Source organism: Bidens hawaiensis, unplaced genomic scaffold, assembly GCF_021521415.1.
Source record: "Bidens hawaiensis isolate Kalapana, Puna unplaced genomic scaffold, B.hawaiensis_p1.1 tig00015319_1, whole genome shotgun sequence".
Classification (NCBI taxonomy): domain Eukaryota; kingdom Viridiplantae; phylum Streptophyta; class Magnoliopsida; order Asterales; family Asteraceae; genus Bidens; species Bidens hawaiensis.
In genome coordinates, this window is record NW_027492368.1 from 185,711 (window position 1) to 208,916 (window position 23,206).

At 34.4% G+C, this 23,206-nt stretch overlaps 1 protein-coding gene across 1 annotated transcript; it reads right to left on the reverse strand.

Annotated features, from left to right (window-relative positions):
• Window positions 1-263: 263 nt before the first annotated feature.
• On the reverse strand, window positions 264-1,567 carry LOC143548909 (putative membrane-associated kinase regulator 6). Its single transcript, XM_077039951.1, has 2 exons — window positions 756-1,567; window positions 264-466 (listed from the first exon to the last, which is right to left on the reverse strand). Exons 1-2 carry the CDS (start codon window positions 1,456-1,458, stop codon window positions 456-458), a joined length of 714 nt encoding a protein of 237 aa, XP_076896066.1. The 5' UTR covers window positions 1,459-1,567; the 3' UTR covers window positions 264-455.
• Between the last annotated feature and the right edge of the window lie 21,639 nt (window positions 1,568-23,206).

Sequence of the window (23,206 nt, forward strand, 5' to 3'; positions counted from 1 at the left end):
TGTCAAGGAGATATCCGTCTGTGTTTATGATTAAACGTAGATGATACAGTATAGACGGGTCCCATGAGTTTTCGGTAACAACTCTTGTGGTTTCCAAAACATAATATACATAAAAGATATAACTATATGCACTGTAACACGCTAAACTTTCTTTTACTTAACTTCACCAAACAATCTAGCTCGGATTCTTTGTAAACCGAAGAACCGGCTAGCTGTAGCCCTTCAAAAGGCTTGTCAAATAATAATCCAAAATAATGTTTTTACACATGTATTCTGAATACCTTAGAACATAATCCAAACTGTTACTGACTTCTGGAATGTAAGGACTACGAATCCAAAGTCTAGACCGCGCAGTATTTTTTCTGGGGAAAGGTTTTAAGAAAAGAAGCAATTATCAGATTATTTTCTACAAATCATGTACCCATCTTGGCATCTTTTGTCTCCTTGTCACTGCTTCATTTGCAGCCTGAAAATTAACAAACACCATGTAAATACTTCAATTTTTGCATTCATGTTTTGCAAAACATAAAACTAGATACAGATGCTTAAATTATTGTTTAAAATGATATTATTTTGTTATGACACAAGTTGCTATTTATTAAAATGTTTGGCAAAAGTATTCACCTAGGTAGCCTACCAATACTAGAAAAACACTAATATCCACCAAAACTTGTTTTAATTAATACCATGACCCAATTTAACAAATTTTACCACCTTTCTTTAGAAAATAAACAAGAAGATTAATGAATTCATACCAATAGTTTTCTTGCAGTGAAGAACTGCTTCATAGATTGAACTCTCAGAATCGCAAGATCTTCGCCAATCCTCCACAGCATACGCTTCACTTGTCATAGGAGACAACGCGTAGTTTTTCGCACTCTCTAATACCCATGATCTTGACCAATTATCTGAACCACACGAGTCCATGGTGCTCGAGAATTCCCAATTCTTGGCGGTCTTTACTTCACTGGCGTCATGTCCTCTTTTCATTTTGAGCCAAATCAATCTAATCAACCGCAAATACTTTTGTACAACTCTTTTTGGCAATCTTTTATACCTTCTAAAAGATAAAGAGCGACTACTCCGATAGGAACATGGCTTCGTAAGGGTGTTTAAGCACACAGACGTGTCGGGTCTACTGGAATTGGAATTGGAATCAGAATCATAAATTCCAATATCTAATGGCTTCAAAAAGAGAGGAACCAGAATCCCATTAGAGATAAGTTGATCAGCATGAACACAAGGCTGCAGTGTTGGCACATCGAAGTCGAAATCTTGATGAAAAACAAGAAATCTTTTGGAGGCAGAAAGTTTGGGGTCCATTTCAATGAAACTAGATTCATCAAATGCATCCAAAGAGGCTCTAAAGGAACCTTTTGGGCTTTCAAAAGATAGTTTTCGGTTCACTAACCAACTGTATGAGAAGCTCTCAATTGAGAGTGATTCTGAAGTTTCCATGGAGGATAACTTCTAGGGTATGAAAGAGTTGAGGTCAGGTGGAAATGTTTATCAAATTCCTTGTGGTGTGTATACGTATATGTATATATAGATATATATAAAACATACATGTGCATGTAAGGACATCATTGTTGTGGTCCTTCACTCCACAGATAACATACAATATTATACATTTATCAGTAAAATAAGGGAAGAAAATGATCATAGATGAGACGGGAATGTGAACCCCACATGATGTAATGTTGCATGCCACTTTAATAATAAAAAGGGGTATCGATATTATATGGTAAAGCTCAAATTCACAAAAATAAATAAATAACATGTCATTCCCTTCCTGATCATTCCAAAATTATACATGTAGTCATGATTCATCATTTTTTACGGCAAAATGTATTTTAAGAGTTTTAACTGTAACTCATTAATAAATACGTACCACTTCTAGCTTTTGCTTTCTTTGCTATAAGACTAACCACACTCTTATCGAAATGTTACATTGATCTCCCTAATAAGCAATTGACTTATTTTTTTATCACAATCATAATGTAGTAATTATTTCAAAACAGCGCGCGCACACATATATATAGAGGGTAAAGACCCTAAGAGAATCATTGGCAAATTAAGAGCTTTGAAAACCATTTTGGACCACTAAAAAAACCTCTAAAAAAATATTTAAAAAATTATAAAACAAAAAAAAACGAAAATTTTAAAAAGTAAAAAAAATCAAAATTCTTATATTTAGTTCCGGTTTCATTAAAAAAAACGATTTTTTTTTCTTTTTAATTCGTATTATACCTATACACATATGTATACTTTCATTTAATCTTTATTTACGTAATGTACACATATGTATATTTTCATTTACCTTAAATTATACATATGTGTATAGGAAAAAACATGTGTACATATATTATATATATATGTATAATAAAAAATTGATTTTTTTTCTTTTTAATTCGTATTATACCTATACACATACGTATACTTTCATTTACTCTCTAGTTGTGTAATGTATACATATGTATATTATCATTTACCTTAAATTATACATATGTGTATAGGAAAAAAAACATGTGTGTACATATTATACATATATGTATAATTTAGCTAAACCGAGAACTTTTTTTTTACGTTTTTTTTAGAAACCGGGATTATAAATAAGAACTTCGGTTTTTTTAGTTTTTTTGTTTTTTTTTGTTTTATGATTTTTTTTTTATTTTTGGGTTTTTTTTGTGATGTAAAATGGTTCTTATAGTTCTCAATTCCCAAAATGTTCTCACATGATTCTGATCATATATATATATATATATATATATATATAGGGTAAGGTTAAAATAAAACCCCACTTGAGTTGTGAAACCTCTAGAAACTCATTATCAACCACTAGTTTTTAATTAAAGTTCAATTATTGTGGCCCACAATTAAAGCCAATAAAAATTGTAAATATAAATATTGTTTTTTCTCTCTCCTGAAAACATATATAAAAATTAGTAAAAAAATGTTAAAAATAGCAAAACAATTTTTTTTTTTAGTTTTCTATGTTTTGTATTAAATGTTACAACATATATTACGTGTGTAACAAAAAAAAAACGATATTACGTAGGGTTTTCACAACTCAAGTGGGTTTTCATTATATATATATATATATAGGGGAAATATAGAATGAAAACCCACTTGAGTTATATATATATATATATATATATAGGTAAAATATAGAATGAAAACCCACTTGAGTTGTGAAAACCCGTAAAAACCCTATGTAACATCGTTTTTTTTTTTTGCTACACACGTAATATATGTTGTAACATTTAATACAAAACATAGAAAACTAAAAAAAATTGTTTTGCTATTTTTTTACTAATTTATATATATATTTTCAGGAGAGAGAAAAAGCTATATTTATATTTACAATTTTTATTGACTTTAATTATGGAGCACAAGATTTAAACTTTAATTAAAAACTAGTGGTTGAGAATGAGTTTATAGAGTTTTCACAACTCCAGTGGGTTTTTATTTTAACCTTATCCTATATATATATATATATATATATATATATATATATATATATATGGGTGAGTTAACATACAAACCAAAAATTCGTACTACACGTGCGAATAAAAGATTTTGACGATGGCAATTCTGTAAATAAGTTGAAATCTTTTTTTTTCACATAAATCCCAAATTCGTCGTCTAAACCCAAATTCATTTTATCAAAACAATTGATTCTCTCAAAACCTATAATCATCGATCAATTTCACTATTCATAATCATATACTAAGAATGACGATTAAAGGTAAATTTCATTATTCTTATCACTTTTGTGCTTGTTGTTTGTTATACTCGTATAGCTAGGGTTAGGATTGAGAAAAATTGATTTCAAATCTCTCATGTTTAATGTAATTTCTACACATATATACAATTAGACATGATGAAACACCAGTTTATAGTAAAAGAAGAAGAAAAATAATCATGAAAGACCCTCACTTTGAACCAAAACAAGTAACTAGTTTGTATAGTGTTTTTATTATGTCGTTAAGTAGTGTAATTATCATAGTTGTATGCAGTGAGTCTGCTTGTTTTCTTTGTTACTTTGTTTACTGATTATAGTATAATTAAATAGAGTAATTAACTTTGTATGTGTGTAATTTGTCTATTTATAGCTTTTGTAATCTGTTCTAAGGTTGTAGTGTAATTATTTTGACAATTAGAGTAATTATCAAAGTTACAGTAGTTGTTTCGTGCATAGTATAATTTGTCTGTATAAGTAGAGTAATTAATAATATATTTATAACTAGCTGTTTGTAATGTTGATTTCTTTGTTTACAGCTTTTGTAATCCGTTCTAAGGTAGTAGTGTAATTATGTTTCACAACGAGAGTAATTATCCAAGATAGTAGTTGTTTCGTAAATAGTGTAATTAGTCTGCATAAGTGGAGTAATTATTAATATGTTTATAATTAGTTGTTTGTAAGGTTAATTTCTCTGTTTATAGCTTTCATAAACTAAGTTAAGGTTGTAGTGTAATTATTTGCACAGCTAGAGTAATTATCAAAGCTAGTGTATTTGTATCGTATATAGTGTAATTAGTACGTATAAGTAGAATAATTATTAATACGCTTCTAATTAGTTGTTTGTAATGTTAATTGAATAGTGAAAAGAAGGAAAAACGAAAGAATATCAATGAAACATGGCTTGTAGATACTCCAATGATGAATCTTCACCTATTATTTCAGGTGATTGGGGAGTAAAATTTACTGCTGCAAACGAAGTTAAGAAGCAAAAGACGAATATGGTAAAGAAGGATGTGGCGATGAAGAAAAGTAGGCTAAGAAACAAAAGTGTTTATTCTAGAAAACCAAAAAAAGGTGTTAATAAAGAAAAGGATGATAAAAAAGATGTGGTGATGAAGAAAAGAAGCAAAACCCAAATATGGTGAAGAAGAATATGGGAAAGAAGTTGTTTTATATGTAGTGTAATTAGTTTATATATCTCTTTGTAACTATGTTAAGTGGTTATAGTGTAATTACATTGAATAACTAGAGTAATTATCATAGCTATAATAGTTGTTTTGTATGTATGGTAATTAGTATGTATAAGTAGAGTAACTATAAATATGTTTCAAGTTGGTTGTTTGTAATGCTAATTTAATGGTGAAAGGAGAAAAAGTGAAAGGATAGCAATTTATAAGGGCTTGAGATACTCAAATGATGAATCATTACGTATTGGTTTAGGTGATGATGGATAAGAAGCTGTTGACAAAGTGAAAAAGACTAAAAGAGAACCGTCGATACAAAAACGAGCTTAAAAATAGAGATCGATGTAATGAAAAGGATTGGAAATGGAAATAATTGGCAGACTCACCTGACCTGCAAAGAGATAATTATATACATATACCGAGTCAATCCCTAAGAAGCCAATTAGAGAATTCAAACGCTACGCTGAAATTGTGTTGTAACTCTTGCAACATCATTGTGACAATAAAAGTATTACCTGAAGCCAAAGAAGTGGATTGGATTTGAAATTAATGATTGGATTTGAGATTGTAGACTATTGCTCACTTATAAATTGTTTGACTTAAATTAAAATTGTATTTGAATATTGTTTACTTATAAATTGTAGATTATTGTTCACTTACGGTAGTTTACAAAAGAATCCGATTAAAACTCAAAACTGTAAATTGATGTTTATAAATTCTTTTGACTAAAAAACAACCTTTGGTAGGTTGAAAGCCAAATTTGATATTGGTGCTGCTTGTTAAATCATTTTCATATTGTAGAAGTCTATTCATTTATGAACCTAGATAAACAAATTTAAGCTGAACAGATTGCATATTTAACATTTGGAAGCTATGGGCATACTTGGAATTATTCTTGTTGAACAATATAATTACTCTAGTTATAAAAAAAATTACTTTAGTTATAAAAATCAACTTCTATTACAACAAATACGGTTATTAAACAAAATAAATAGTCTAGTTATAAAATAGAGTAATTAAATATACAAATAGAGTAATTATGTAACTATTAGTGACTAGTCGAATATAAGAATAGCTACTGTGTTATAAAATGGATTACGCTACGAAAAAAGCAGCTGATTACACACCAGAAAGTAATTACTTACTTATACAAGTAATTACACTTTATAATAGTGGTTGTTTTATATGTAGAGTAATTATGTTTTGTAAATAAAGTAATTATTGAAACACAATTATTCTATGGTTTCTTTGTAAGTAGAGTAATTATCGTGTATAAGTAGAGTAATTACTGAAACACAGGTGATCATATAAAGCAGTCGCAAACACTCTGTAATTCCATTTTTTTTGTTTTTTCGATTTATAAGCTTTAGTTATCAAGTAATTCGACTCGCAAAGTTTCCATGAATCAATTAGTTTGATTCACATGCTTTAATTGTTTGATTAGTCCAATTCACAAGATTTAGTTAGTCCCATTAATCAATTAGGTTTGCACTAGTCTTCTTCAAAATCACTGTAACTACAAAATGATTGTTAAATCCGATTTCTAAGGTTTAGATGAATAATCGAATATAATTTGCAAGCTTCAATTCATCAATTAAGTGCATCAGTTCATTCGATTTAATCGATTAGGTTACCTAAACGGATATGATTTGATCGATTTCATCAGAAAAATAGCAATTGATTACAGATTGGGTTTCTCCATCGCCTAATTTTTATGTTTCCATCACTTGTTAGGTTATGCATGTTAATTACGAATTTGCCATCGTGATTTCACTTGGTTCGCACGTTTAGCACGGTTTTCTTGTTTGTATTTGATTCATCTCTTATATATATAAATATATATATATATATATGACAAAGGCACAGTGGAGACAAAAAGCATAAAGAGTGAGAACTTACGTGGCTAAATATGGTGGTGACTGTTGGAAAATTAAATAGAAGTGTGTGTGAATAAATGTCTCAAAAGTTAAAGTTGTAAAACCTTGTTCAACATCGGATGTGGAACAAAATGGGAAGTGGTTTATAAGATGCAATCTTAACTACTCATTTGAAAATTTGTGATGTGTTTTACTAAAACTCTTACCCGCGCGCAGGGGGGGTGCAAAATTGGGTTTCCGGACTAAAATCTATCGAACTCGTACGTGTCCACGCAGCTCCGAAAAATCGGGCCCGCGTGAGGCAGGTTTTTGCATTTGTTTTTGAGAATTTCATAACTGAAGTTGGTCAAATGATTTAATGATAATAATTATTCTCTTAATGATTATTATTATTATTAATTTCGGTTTTGAGAATTTCGTTACTTAAGTTGGTCAAACGATTTAATGATAATTATTCTGTTAATGATTATTATTATTATTATTAATTTCGGTTTCAAAAGTCTCACTAATGATCATTATTCGGTTTTATTACACTTTAATGATCATTATAAGGTTTGATTTAGGTTATGACTTTCTGGCTATAAAGCTAGTTCAAATGCTTCAGCCAGAAAGATGGAAAAACACACAACTCTCTCTTCTTCTCTGCTGCAACGTCTTACGATTTTGTTTCAGACAAGTGATTAAGTCCGGTAGTCCGCTACTGCTTCGAACCGGAGTACCCTGGGAACAGACCGCGAATTTGTTTAAGGGAATTGTGTCAAACACAGGCCTGGTTCACCGTTATCATTTATTGTTTCTATTTTATTATTTCTGGTTCTAATACAGGAATACCACAAACTTAAACAGATTACTAATTGTTCATGTGTCTTTCGTTTCAGACAGATAGACATAATGAAATCCTAGCTATGATCACTTCCGTTTCAGACAGCCATGATCGTTGCTTCTGTTGTTGCTGTCACAACCAGTTTGGTTGCACCACTGCCTAATGCAGTTACGTCTCATGCTGAGAAATTAAAAAATTTACCGGTGTGAATTTTTAAACAGTGGCAGTAAAAGATGTTCTTTTATTTGACCACGTTGAACCTAGCGAGGTTCTTGACTGAAACCATTCCCCATGTTGATGAAGGGGGGATGGATGCTCATTCGGTGAGCGCAGTTCTTGCTTGGAATCCTTCGGATTTCTTGTGCCGGAATTATATTTTGAATGGTATGGTGGATGCACTGTACAATGTTTATTGCAAGGCCAAGACTACCAAAGAATTTGGGAGTCTTTGGATCGCAAATACAAAACATTAGATGCCGGTTCTAAAAGTTCATGGTGGCTAAGTTCTTGGACTTTAAAATGATAGACTTAACACCTGCCATGAGCCAAGTCCAAGAGTTGCAAGTTTTTCTTCATGAAGTTCATGCGGAAGGAATGTGGCTTAGCAAGGCATTACAAGTTGCGACTATGATTGAAAGCTACCACCAGGTTGGTTTGATTTCCAAAGAAGGGAAATGCTCAACAAATGAACATGGTTAGTGAGGCTGATAGCCTTGTTGTGGTCACGGACCTCTCGATTATAGTCACCATAGTTAACTTGTGTCGAAGCAAAACAAACGAGATCGTCATTCAAAAGGAATGAACGATTCACCGAACCCCTCGAGATAATCTACACTGATGTGTGTGATTTAAAGCAATTCCTACTCGTGGTGGGAGTAAGTAATTCATCACGTTTATTGATGATAGTACAAGGTATTGCTATGTGTACTTACTTAAGAGTAAGGATGAGGCTATTGATAAGTTTATCTTGTTCAAAGCCAAAGATAAGAATCAACTTGATCGGAAAATCAAAAGAGTAAGGAGTGACCGAGGAGGTGAATATGTTTCACCTTTTGTTGATTTGTGTGAAAGAGATGGAATCATACATGAATTCACGCCTCCTTACTCCCCTCAATCAAATGGCCTAGCGGAACACAAGAACCGCACTTTGAAAGAAATGATGAATGCCATGATGATAAGTTCCGGTATAAGCCAAGACATGTGGGGGGAGGGGGGAGCAATCTTATCGGCGAATTATGTCTTAAACATCTAATAAGAAGAAAGATGTAACTCCATACGAATTATGGACGGGAAATAAACCATCATATACATACTTGCGAGTATGAGGGTGCCTAGCCAAGGTAGTAGTAACACCACTGAAACGGCTACTAATATGACCCAAAATGGTGGATTGTATATTTATAGGATATACTCGTCCTGATGGTGCATTTCGTTTTCTTGTGCATGATTCCGAGAACCCTGGAATAAACAAAGGCACCATACTAGAATCAAAGGATGCATCATGGTTTGAACATATGTTCCCATGCTTTGGTAAAGAAAAACCGAGTTGTTCTAGACCGGTTGAGGAAATTGTTCTAGAAAACGAGGGTGCAAGGGATGAACCTCGAGAACAATCTGAGATAAAGGAAGTTGAAATTAGAAGGAGTAAAAGGCAAATGACTGAAAAATCCTTTGGCGCTGACTTCCTTACCTACATGGTAGAAGAGGAACCTCAAACGTACCAACAAACTTATTGATAATTATTGTTATTAATTTCAGTTTCAAATGTTGCACTAATGATCATTATTCTGTTTTATTACACTTTAATGATCATTATGACGTTTGTTATGATTTTTATGATAATTACTAAGTATCATTATGACGTTTGTTATGATTTCAAACATTGCACTAATAATCATTATTCTGTTTTATTAAACTTTAATGATCATTATGACGTTTGTTATGATTTTAATGATAATTACTAAGTATCATAGCCATCAAATGTGAGAGAGATTCTATCTTACATCGGATGTGGAACAAAATGAGAAGTGGTTTATAAGATGCAATCTTCACTACTCATTTGAAAATTTGTGATGTTTTTTACTAAAACTCCTACCCCCGCGCGCGGGCGGGGGGGGGGGGGGGTGCAAAATTGGGTTTCCGGACTAAAATCTATTAAACTCGTGCGTGCCTGCACGTCCCGCGAACACGAATGCAGCTCCGAAAACTCGGGCCCGCGTGAGGCAGTTTTTTGCATTTGTGTTTGAGAATTTCGTAACTGAAGTTGGTCAAACGATTTAATGATAATAATTATTCTCTTAATGATTATTATTATTAATTTCAGTTTTGAGAATTTCGTAACTGAAGTTGGTCAAGTGATTTAATAATAATTATTCTCTTAATGATTATTATTATTATTAATTTCGGTTTCAAAAGTCTCACTAATTATCATTATTTTGTTTTATTACACTTTAATGATCATTATGAGGTTTGATTTATGTGATGACTTTCTGTCTATAAAACTAGTTCAAATGCTTCAGCCAGAAAGATGGAAAAACAAACAACTCTCTCTTCCTCTCTACTGCAACATCTTACGATTTCGTTTCAGACAAGTGATCAAGTCCGGCAGTCCGCTACTGCTTCGGACCGGAGTATCCTGGGAACAGACCGCGAATCTGTTTAAGGGAATTGTGTCAACACAAGCCCGGTTCAACGTTATCATTTATTGTTTCTATTTTATTATTTCCGGTTCTAATACAGGAATACCAACAGTGGCAACAAATGTAAGACCACAATGGCAATGACAAGATACACACGATGACAAAGCTATGGAGATTGTTGCCACAACTACGACAACATAAGTTGTAGTTAATTATGACGGCATCACGGCTATAAGAGAAGAATCATATAAAACTAAACTATATGTGTGTACAAGTGTCTCCCGGGCATGGCATGAACGCTACGAAGAGTAAGAAAAGTCATCACACAATGGGGACGATGGGAAAGAGGACCCGCAACCAACCTTAATTTAGTGGTGCAAATGGATATAAGAAGATTAATGTAATAGCATTTATGTGATATCATATAAAATAGTAAAAACGCTATAAATTATTAATCATAAGTGTTGTTACAAAAGAAACATAATAACTTTGAACTATGAGAAAAAGATCATTACAATAAGTTTTAATTTGTAAATTCTTTATGAAAGATGAAAGATTTGGTTTCAAGAAGCACTTAAGTATAACATTGATGATACTATATTATATTTAATTAATTACCATTATCAAGAAACAAAAGGGTATCCGGGCCCAAATTAAGGAGTCTTGCCTTTTAACAGTTCTATTTGTTAGACTCCTAAAATTAAACAAGTATTAAAAAGGTAATTGTCTAGGGGACAACTCAACAAAAACTGCATGAAACAGTCTAACTTGTCACATGAATTTAAGTAATATAAAGAAACGTGCATGCTCGTATTATTTAATAAGTGTGTCACGAAGATTCCATGAACTTGTCTGAAGGACCTCCATTATTTTACCTCCCAACTTGTGTATCTAATTAAGAGGGTGTTTGGGATTGCTTATTTAACTTTAAAAGTGCTTTTTGTTAAAAGTGTTTATTGGTTTCTGACTTTTTGAAAAGAAGTTTTTAAAAAAGTGTTTGGATTAGCTTATGTGGTTGTAAAAGCCATAAGCACTTTTTAAAAAATGTTTTGCTTAGCTTATTTACGTAAAATGAACAAAAAGAGTAAATGGTGGGTAGATTAGTAAAAATTCAATCAAAAAGCCAAAAGTATTTTTGAAAGCCCCAAATTAGGGCTTTTGGAAAAGTGCTTTTTCAAGCCAATCAAAAAGCCAAAACAAAAAGGGCTTTTACATTTGCCAAACATCTTTTTTGCTAATTGGCTTCTTGAAAAAGCCAATAAGCTAATAAACATTTTTCAAACTCAATCCCAAACACCCTCTAAACATTGATTCTAGAAAAGACGATGAACCTAAGGCTGGTCTTTAATTGCGAAAAGTATTTCTCTAGAATATTAGTTTGCAAGTAGGTTTGTCCCATAACATATGACGTATGGTTCTTCCAAAAGAGAATCTATCGTGGTAGGTTTTACCCCATAAGCATATAACAACCCCATAAAATATCTATCGGGGTCGGTCTCCGTGGAGAGAAAAAGTTTGGCTTTCATCAGAGTTAAAAAGAATATATTAACAAATTTATATAGTGATGGAAGCAGAAATTTTTTATCGGGCGGCCACATTTACAAATTTTAGAGTCAATATCTTTTTCATCTATGTGGTCTGGTCATTTTAACTAACTCATAATTTGACTATTAATAGACCAGTTAGTACAGTCATGTTATAAACTTTACTGTCAGCGACGTATTTATAAGAAAAATTCAGAGAAATACTCAAAAAAAAAAAAAATTGGACTGAGGGGATGTTCTAATACTTTCTAAGGAGTATTCAAATACACAAAACAGAGAAGAAAAAAAATTTGCACTTTGCTGTGAGCCTGTGAAAGTTGATCATGGTATCCAGACACCTCTGAACCCCCCAACCCATATATCCGCCCATAGCTATGATCCTCATACTTGTCGTGCTTTCACCTCCTCATGCTATATCGATTTCCATTATCTCCATTATTAATCTTTACCATTTCCATCATCACCATCCCCACTGTTTTGGTCAAAAATTGCACAAGAATAATCAAGTAACCAAACTTTGATTGTGAGGTAGAATGGTTGAATATATAGGCTAAGTAATATGTAAAATGCAAGTGACGCAGCGATATAGCAAGGAAAAACCCTTGATCCTTAAAGGATCTCTAGCAAAAATCCTCAGGAGGGGAAAATTGTCCCACTGCCTCAATTATATTAATAAAAACTGTTGATTACAAGGTTGAAAATTGCTATAATGGCTACTATGTCTACAAGTAAGTGTTCACGGTGAGTGTAATTCGTGTTCAATGCGAATTAAACTTCTTCTATTTATAGTATAGCTAGCAATAGCAAGTAATAACAAGCATTAAATGTCCTGGCGATGTTCCTGGGACCGTTACAAATTGCATATCCTCATCATTAACCGATTGTAACAGCCTCCAACGTCTCTAAGATTGAATGGTTGACCGAGTCTTCAACTAAGTATTAATTGTTAATAGTTGCCTACAAGATCAAGTCAAGGGTGAAAGGATAACATTAAATATCGATACCTACTAAGGATACTGTTCTATCTGAGATCCAGATGCACTGCGAGGATTTTGCCTGTCATGATCCTTAGATTTTTACACACAACACCCACAGTTGGACTCGATCTGCCCAAGACACATATTATAATTGATATGGCTAGTACGTTATGATCCAAGTCGGGTCATACCCAATAACAAGCTAGACAAACACCAATTATATTTGTTTATATATGATATGATCATAAGTAAATAAATATTGACATTTATGTTATTTGAAAAGGGTCTCTAAATAAAAATGTACTTGTGAAATGAATAAATCATATAGATGATTTATATTTTGAGAGTGAACATTCCATAGTGTTACTTAAGATGGTTAAATAACAATATATGAAAATTATTACCTAAAATGTTACCTATAATGTGTTATAACACAATGTAAGTTATAACACACACACACACACACACACACACATATATATATAGAAAGTGTGAAATAATAAAAACAAGAAAGGAAGGAGGGTGGCCGCCCCCTCCCTCTCTCACTCCCTTCTCTTATTTTATTATTATTTCCCATTTAGTGGGTACATGCAAGGAGTATGATTGGGGACTTGGGTGGTGAGTTTGAATGACCATCTTTTTCTTCTCTCTTTCAAACATAACACAAGTAATACAAAACTCTTCTCCTCTCTTTTTCTCTCCCAATTTTCGGCCAAAGGAAGAAGAAGAACAAGGAGGTGATTTCAAGTGTCAAAAATCCTAGCTAAAGGTGTATTGTCGGAGCTTGGGGTATGAAAGCTTGAGGAACTCCTCTTTGAAGTTCTTGCCTTCCAACCATTCTTTCTTTCACCCTTTTGATTACTTTAAAGGTAGTCTTAACATGCATGGACTTATAGTGACATGCATGTGTTTGATAGTATGTATTTTGTATATGGATCCGGGATCGGGTTTTGCATGTATAAAATTGGTTTTATACACCTAAAATTAACATGATTTTAAACTTTTATCCGCAGAGTTTTTCATAAAATTGGTGTTTTATGACTTTGATAATCTTGTTAAAACCCAAAAATGGCATCAAGAGCCGCTTATACGGATGCATGCTTCATTAGACCCAAAACTTTTCGGGTTTATGGTGGGTTTTACCATTTGGACGAAAATTTTAGGGATTTTAGTTACCCTATGGTTTTTCAATATTATACTTTACATGCATGTGGTAATCTTGAAAAACTAGGTCATTTGGATTATTGTTTATTTTTTTTGGACAAAACCCGAAAAATTTCGGTTTGGTTAGTTTGGGCCGAAAGTTTTGAGGGAAAGGGGAACCATTTTTTGGTCTTGTGTTATTGCATATTTGGATGTGTAATGGATGTTCATAACCTAGCCATGGCTTTGTGTTTGGTTGAATGTTTGTGTTGACATGTTTGTTCATTCAAGTGGTTGTTTGTTCATTCGATTTGGTTGTAATATTTTATTTCACTTTGTAATCTATTTATTTATTTCATTTGGTTTGTAATAATAAGTAGATAGATACATTTCTTTTACTAGAAAAGTTGTATTAGGATATAATTTTGTAAAAGAAGATGCAAGGAAGGAAGCTCAAATAAAGTGAAGGAGAACTCGACACAGAGTGAACACTTGGTGCATTTGGATGCGGGATCAAGTGGGAGTTCACCGACACAAGAATATGTCCTTTTAGGTCCCTTAGGCGAGACTTTTTGGCACACTTATCTTCGGTCAACAAGTGTAGTCAAAATTATGAGGCTAAGGTTATGAACTTGTGGTTGTATGTTTTATGCTTGTTTGGTTGATTTACTTTTGTTTGTGCTATTACAATTTGGATTATTAACAACTTAAAATCAACAACTAACATAAAATTGGTTCCTTAGAAATCGTTAGGTAATAAAATTGGTTTTATTAAAGACTAATGATTTCACAATAAAATGGGTTTTATTAATAGGAACCTTGAAAATGGGTTTTCAACTAAGTACCATACATTTGAATGCATGCAAATGAAAGGTACATAAATTGTTTTCCAATCTAGAGTTTAGAAAACGAAAAATCACTTTTTTAAAATAAGTCAAACACCATCCTTTTATACAACACTCAAATCACTTGGGAACTCAATATGGGATAAAGGTCACCTAACCATATTTGAGGAAACTTGTGAGTTTGAGGTGGGTTTACCATATTTGTGGGATAAATGTCACCTAACCACTTGTATGTTTAAACTCACTAGTGTGTATAAGTAGGACGACTTAAATTGGAAACCATGTGAATAGGGTCACCGAAGCATGGCATACAATGGTGTTGATGGGATTAAACATGCCAACTAAACATAAGATGTTTAACCATCCCATAAAACTAGAAGTTGCAAAGGGTTGAAATCGTCAAACGTTGACTCCCTTGTTAATTTAAATAGTAGGATAAAGGTCACCTAACTACTATTTGAATGTAACGTTGGGTTCTAGATTTTAATCATTAATTTTTTAGGAGACACAAAGGGTATTAACGATTAAAATTAATTATTGATATCGAAAATACTAAAATTAAGCTTTGTTAAACTTGTAGATGGCTGCAATCAATAATCCCCCTAACGTTATTATCCCACCCGTTAATAACCTATCACTAAGATCTTTTCTCGATAAGGATCGTCTAAACTATAACAACTTTATGGATTGGTATCGAAACTTGAGAATCATTCTCAAGCAAGAAAAGAAATACTACGTAATAGAGGATCCTATTCCCGATGAAGCTATCATTGACGATGTTGATAACTATAACAATTGGGTAAAACACAACGAGGATTCGGTGCAAGTTTCTTGCCTCATGTTGGGAACTATCATTCCCGAGATTCAAAAGGATTTTGAACTTCATGGGGCATACGACATGATCACCCAACTTAAGGAAGTGTTCCTTACACAAGCTAGGGTGGAACGCTTCGAAACGGTTCGAGTGCTTCATGCATGTCGTATGGAAGAAACGCAATCGGTATCCTCCTATGTGCTTAAGATGAAAAGCCACATTGATTGTCTCGAGCGCCTTAATTGTCCCGTCTTAAAAGAGTTAGCCACAGATTTGATCCTAAATGGGCTAACCAAGAAGTTTGAGGCTTTTGTTATGAATTATAACATGAATGGGTGGGACAAGAGCATTGGTGAGCTTCACGCAATGCTCAAGAAGGACGAGACGAAAATGGGTAAGAAGGTTTTACCCGTTCTCACGATCAATGAAGGAGGAAATAGGAAGAGGCATCACCCGGAGCCCAAGGCAAAGGTTGCCAAAGGTAAGGGACAAATCAAGGGCAAGTTCAAGGGAAAGGCAAAAGCAGAACCACCCAAACCGAAAAAAAAGAAGCCAAAGGTTTGTGCGGAGGATCCTTGCTTTGGATGTTGGGATATAGGGCATTGGATGAGGAATTGTCCAACCCATCTAAAAGATTGGAAAGCTAAGAGGGTTGCGGGGCAAACCTCGGGTACAACTTTCATGATTCATATTGATCTTAATATTATTTCCTCTAACACATGGGTATTGGATACCGGATGTGGAACTCATATTTGCAATTTGTTGCAGGGGTTCAAAGGAGGTGATGGATTTAAGAAGGGGGATATTAGTCTCTTCATGGGCAAAGAAGCAAAGGTTGTTGTCGAAGCCCGAGGGGACTACATTTTGAAGCTTCCAAATGGTTTGGAAGTTGTTTTAAATAATGTTTTGTATGCTCCTAGTTTGATTAGGAATATTATCTTCCGTTTCCTTGTTAAGACAATATGGTTATAATTTTAAAATTATGGATGATTATATTTATGTTTTCATGAATGATGTATTTTATTTTAAAGCAATGCCATCTAATGGTATTTATGAATTAGTTCATGATAACACATATTATAATAACACGTTGTACCAATCAAGCACCAAGAGACTCAAAATGGATTTGAGTAAGACTTATCTTTGGCATTGTCGTCTTGGTCATATAAACAAAGATCACATACATACACTTCAAAAGAATGGTCTTTTGGAATCAAGTGAAGATGATTCATTTGATAAGTGTGAGTCTTGTATACTTGGAAAAATGACCGAGGACCCCTTTAGTGGAACAAACGAAGGGGTAAAAGACTTATTGGGTATTATACATTCGGATGTATGTGGTCCTTTTAAGGCAATGACAAGGAATGGTGAAAGATACTTCATTACCTTTATCGACGATTATAGTCGTTATGGGTATGTGTATTTGTTAAGACACAAAGATGAAGCCTTTGAAATGCTCAAAATCTTCCACAATGAAGTACAAAAATCAACTCGATAAAACCATCAAAGTACTTAGTTCGGATAGAGGAGGTGAATACCTAAGCGATGCTTTCCAAGATCATCTTAGGAGTTGTGGGATCATCTCACAACTTACTCCACCCGGAACACCACAACACAATGGTGTGTCCGAAAGGAGCAATCGAACTTTATTGGATATGGTTCAATCTATGATGGCTAGAAGCAAATTACCTCTATCATTTTAGGGTTTCGCTTTGCTCTCCACGGCCCATATTCTAAATATGGCCCCAACCAAGAAAGTGGACAAGACCCCTTTCGAAATATGGAATGGAAGGGCATCATCATTATCATATTTAAAGGTATGGGGTTGTGAGGCTTATGTCAAGAACAACACCCAAAAGAAACTTGAAAGTCGATCCACTAAGTGTATCTTTGTAGGATATCCCAAAGACTCTATGGGATATTATTTCTACAACCCAACCAGGAAAAAAGTGTTTGTTGCTCGAAAGGCCGAGTTCTTGGAAACTAAGTTCCTTATGGAAGGTACTAGTAGAACGGTGGAACTCAAGGAGGATCGAGAACCACAAGCTGATACACGCTTGGTTGCTACTAGCAATCAACAAGAGGATGTTGAGAATGATCAAATGGTTCGTCAAAACACACAAAATGTTCGTAAATCCGATAGAATTAGTCATCCACCCGAAAGATATGGATTTTTCATGGATGGATGCTATGTGGTAGATTCGGATGAACCCACCACATACCGTGATGCAATGTCATAATCCGATTGTGTTAAATGGCTTGAAGCCATAAACGTTGAGATGCAATCCATGCATGAAAACCAAGTATGGGATTTGGTTGTACCACCTCTTAATTCCAAACCGGTTGGAAGTAAGTGGGTTTTCAAGAAGAAAACCGGTATGCATGGAAACTTGGATACTTATAAAGCAAGACTTGTATCAAAAGGTTTCACTCAAACTCAAGGGGTTAACTTATGATGAAAATTTTTCTCCCGTAGCAATTCTAAAGTCTATTAGGATATTGTTTGCCAAAGCCGCACATTATGACTATGAGATATGGCAAATGGATGTCAAAATCGCTTTTCTAAATGGGCATCTTGGGAAGATGTCTATATGGTTCAACCCGAAGGTTTTGTCGATCCACAACATCCTATCAAAGTATACAAGTTAAAGAAATCAATCTATGGACTGAAACAAGTATCTAGAAGATGGAATCACCGTTTTGATGATGAAGTTAAGAAATTTGGATTCATCAAGAATGGTGATGAAGCTTGTGTGTATAAGAAAGCTAGTGGGAGCAACATCATTTTCTTAGTATTGTATGTTGATGACATGCTACTATTTGGAAATGGCATGCCAACCATGGAAGGTTTAAAATCATGGCTTGGAAGTTGTTTTTCCATCAAAGATCTTGGTGAAGCCGCCTACATTTTGGGAATAAAGGTCTATAGGGATAGATCAAGGCAGTTGATAGGTTTAAACCAAAGTGCATACATTGATAAAATCTTGAAAAGGTTCAAGATGGAGAACTTTAAGAGAGGTTTGGTACCTATTCAAAGAGGAACGATATTGAGTTCATCTTAATGTCCAAGATCAAAGGAAGAGCAAGATAAAATGAATGGAATCCCGTACGCATCGGCTATTGGATCCATCATGTATGCAATGATGTGCACTAGACCGGATGTGTCATGCGCTTTAAGCATGACAAGTAGATACCAACAAAATCCGGGAAGTAGCCATTAGATGGCGGTTAAGAGTATATTGAAATACCTTAGAAGAACTAAGGACATGTTTCTAATATACGGTTCGGGTGAGGAGGAACTCGTTGTAAAGGGTTACACGGATGCGAGTTTCCAAACCGATCGAGATGATTCTCGATCACAATCGGGATATGTTTTCATTATGAATGGTGGAGCAGTCTCTTGGAAGAGCTCAAAACAAGATGTGGTAGCTTTGTCCACTACAGAATCGTAATACATCGCTGCCTCATTGGCAGCTCAAGAATCTACGTGGATAAGGAAATTCATTGCCGATTTAGGGGTGGTCCGTACCATTCAGGATCCTCTAGAGATCTTTTGTGACAACGAGGGTGCGATTGCTCAAATCAAAGAACCTCATGCACATAAAAAGACGAGGCACATTGAGCGGAGGTTCAACTACATAAGGGATGAAGCTGAGAAAGGAAAGATATGTATTCGCAAAGTTCACACCGATCAAAACATTGCGGATCCACTCACGAAGCTCCTTGAAAGGCCAAAGCATGAAGGTCACACTTGTGCCTTAGGACTTCGATATTCTAGTGATTGGATATGATCTATTTTGTATTTGGATATTGGAACAATTGTTATTTTACTCATCATATGATTATGGTTTATGATTATGATATTTTGAGTTATGTTCCATTTTAGCATGTTTAAATCCATGAATAAGTTAATTATTCTAAATGTCCGTAGTCGCTCATATTTGTGGGAACAAGTATGAAGGTGTAACACCCCGTGACCGCAGCGGAAACGTTAACGGGATGCAACAGACACATCTGATATCAACAGCATTGCTTATAAAGAAAACACCACTACATTAATTTACACCACATTACATTGTTCCGAGTTTAGTTATCGTCTAGGCGATAGCACATAAGTTTTGCTAACATTACATTATCATATTTAATACAAAAAGATCATTAAACTTCCACAAAAAGCACGCATCATCAAGCATGTAGCAATTATTCCAGTTTGGTGGTACCTAAAAAGCATGTAAAGAAAACGGGTCAACTACGAATAGTTGGTGAGTTTCACTAATTTAAATAAACAGTGACAAATCATTATAATAATCATATATTAGCGATGTAATTATGCTGAGCCCACAAGTGAAACCTCTGACTATCCACACACAACCCCGTGGCATACTCCGCCCACGGACCTGCCCCAAACCGCTATGCCTAACATTACATAGCAAAATATATATAACAACAAAATAGACATGTGCAACTGGCTGGGAAACATCAGCAAATCCATGCCGGACCAGTTGGGTTTGTCAGACCAATAGTACTATTCACACTCTACCGGCTTTCAGTTAATAACTCGTGTTGCGGGGCCTTACAATGTTAGCAACTCAGACAATTACCATCTTAGTACATTTCCGTACGATTGCCGTACAATAAAATATATATTAATCCACGCAAATCCATGCGTTCAGTATGTATTTAAACATTTCAATAATAACATGCTTTCCGCCCCGGGAAAATATTTAAAAACAATTCAGAAAAAGGGGCTCGTGAAACTCACCTTATCGCAAGCAGTAACACAGTGTGTGAGCTATTAATCCGGATGTGTAATACGATCCCTAAATTCGTTACTATACAATCACTATTAATATAACTTTAACCGTGTTAACCGGTACATCTGTGAACCCTGTTAACCCCGTACTGTACTCGTTCCGGGGGTAAGGTTAACCCAGAAACACTTCTCCGGACTCAGATTGTGATATCGTTCAGAGTTCACTAGTCAAAATTACTATTAGTCGTTTTTCCCGTTTTGCGTGCCTAGCACGGTTATCCGTTTTTACGTTTCAAAAATGAGTTTGGTCACACACGACCCGAAAATGGTTGTTGACTGATAATTTAATTAAAGTTGTGAATTTAGAGCTCGGTTTAGACGCCCCGTTTGGCCGCGGGACCCGTTTCCGTCATTAGTGTACCGGAAACTGCTAAATCGGGTAAAAGGTACCCAAATCATCCGAATTATTTTCGGATGATTTATTTTTACTTGTTTAACTCAATTATATGAAAATAGTTCATTTTTAGGGTTTTTATACACCAGTCAGCTCGCTTATGCGAACTTTACCGGTTTACGCGTTTTAAGCTTTAAAAGTTTGTTTTTGCACCAATAATTATCCGTTTAATCCCGGATCTTGAAATTTTGCACAAATCACTTTTTGACAGTGGGGAATTTTATAAAAATATTTCCATAATTAATTTTTATATTTAAAATTTATTTATCCATTTTTAAACACCATTAAAACACTAAATATGTCGTAAATACCAAACGATCTTAGAAAAATCCCAAATTTTTCCTGAATGACCCCTGCCGTCCACATAGTCCCCTGTAATTTTTCCAGAACTAAAATCTTCTTTTACATGCCATTTTCACTAAAACCGAGCTAGAAAACCCTAGAATTCGTTTAACCGAAAAGCCTACTTAGACTTCTCCAACTGACCTAAAATTTTGTGTGTGACTTTTACATGATATAAAAAGCTTATCTGCAATTTTCCAGAATTTTTCATGATATTTAACTATTTTTCACCATTTTTAGCCAAAACCGAGCATTAAATTCACCAAATATTCATCCTTTGTCCAAAAATTACCAAAGTTTCACAGATCTCATATTTTCATGTGTAGATCATCTCTGTAAAATTTCATGACCTAACTCTAAAAAACATCACAATCTGTCCAAATCACAAACATTACACAAAAACCAAACTACCTTGTGTTTCTAGCTTCAAATCGCAAGGATCTCGCTTTCTAGCCCTTGCTATCAACTAGATACAACACCTAAAAGCACAATAACACCACACCAAGCAAGTTACACCCACAATCAAGCCATTTCTTTCATGGTTTCGGTTATGATATAAAAACAAAGATTTAACCGTAAAAATTCGTTTTTGGTTCGTTTAACTCCTTTCTTGGACCAAGATCCCTTGTATAACCCGTATACATCACTTGATCATGCAAGAATCGGTTTTCATCTTTGAAACCTCATTTTCTTGCATACAAACTCAAGAAACGAAGATGGAAACGTATATAACCCGATCATTACCTTGTTTTCTTGCTTAAAAATCTCGGTTTTGGCTCAAGAACTTGAGAGGAAATGATGGATGTTGGATAGGGTTTACAAAAAAAATAATAAAACAAAGGGGGTTACTCCCCTTTTGCGACCGGAAGTGAGAGGGAGGTGGGGTGGGACCCACCTCTCCATTTCTAGCCACACATTCGGATATCGGAGATCTGGATAATGTTTTGGATAATCTGGTTCAGTTCGTTTTTCGGTTAAATGTCTAATTCGGCTTAAAACGAGGCTAAAACGGTCGTTTTTCGGCTTAAAAATGAAATTTATATAAAACCGATTTAAAAACTTTAAAAACTTAAACCATGACTTTCATTAACTTAAAACATCATATTATTAATAATCGCGCATCTTTTTCGGCTTGATCGATCGTCTCTTGCTTGGTTTGGTATTAAAGGTTTCGTTTAACGTACCGACGTACCATTAATCGAAATTTCTTTTTCTGTGCTTTAATTCACTTATCCCGAAGCTTTAACACTTCGTAAACATCACTAAATATTATGTATCTCGACTATAATGTATCCCCGATTCGTTCGGGCTTCAACAACCGTTAATCGGTTAATCGTATTTCCAATACGATTAACTGTATAATCGAGTATAATCCGTAATGTGAATCATACATACTCGTATAAACGCATTATAATTCATATATTCATTGTCAACTAACACATAAATAGTATATACCGGCTAGGGTATACCTGAATTTGCCGGAATCGTTACATTCTCCCCCGTAAAAGAAATTTCGTCCTCGAAATTTTACGCGTCAACTACTTCCTTTTGAGGAAATAGATATGGGTATTTCTTCCGGAATTCGTCCTTTCGTTCCCATGTATATTCTGGGCCTCGTTGCGAATTCCATCTAACTTTGACCAACGAAATCTTATTGTGTCTAAGTTGCTTGATTTTCCCGTCTACTATTTCTATGGGTTCCTCTACGAAATTGAGCTTATCACTTATTTGGACACCCTCTAGAGGTAACACCGATGTTTCATCCGCCAGACATCTTTTCAAGTTCGATACGTGAAACACGTTGTGAACTGCACTCAGTTCATCGGGTAGTTCTAATCGGTATGCTACGGGACCGATTTTTGCAGTAATATTGAATGGTCCAATATATCTCGGAGCTAACTTCCCCGCCTTTCCAAATATGACTACACCCTTCCAAGGTGATACTTTCAAATACACTTTATCACCTTTCTCAAACGACAACGGTTTTCTACGGGTATCGGCATAACTCTTCTGCCAATCGCGCGCGGCCTTCAGATTGTTCCTAATTTCAAGGATTTTGCTGGTCG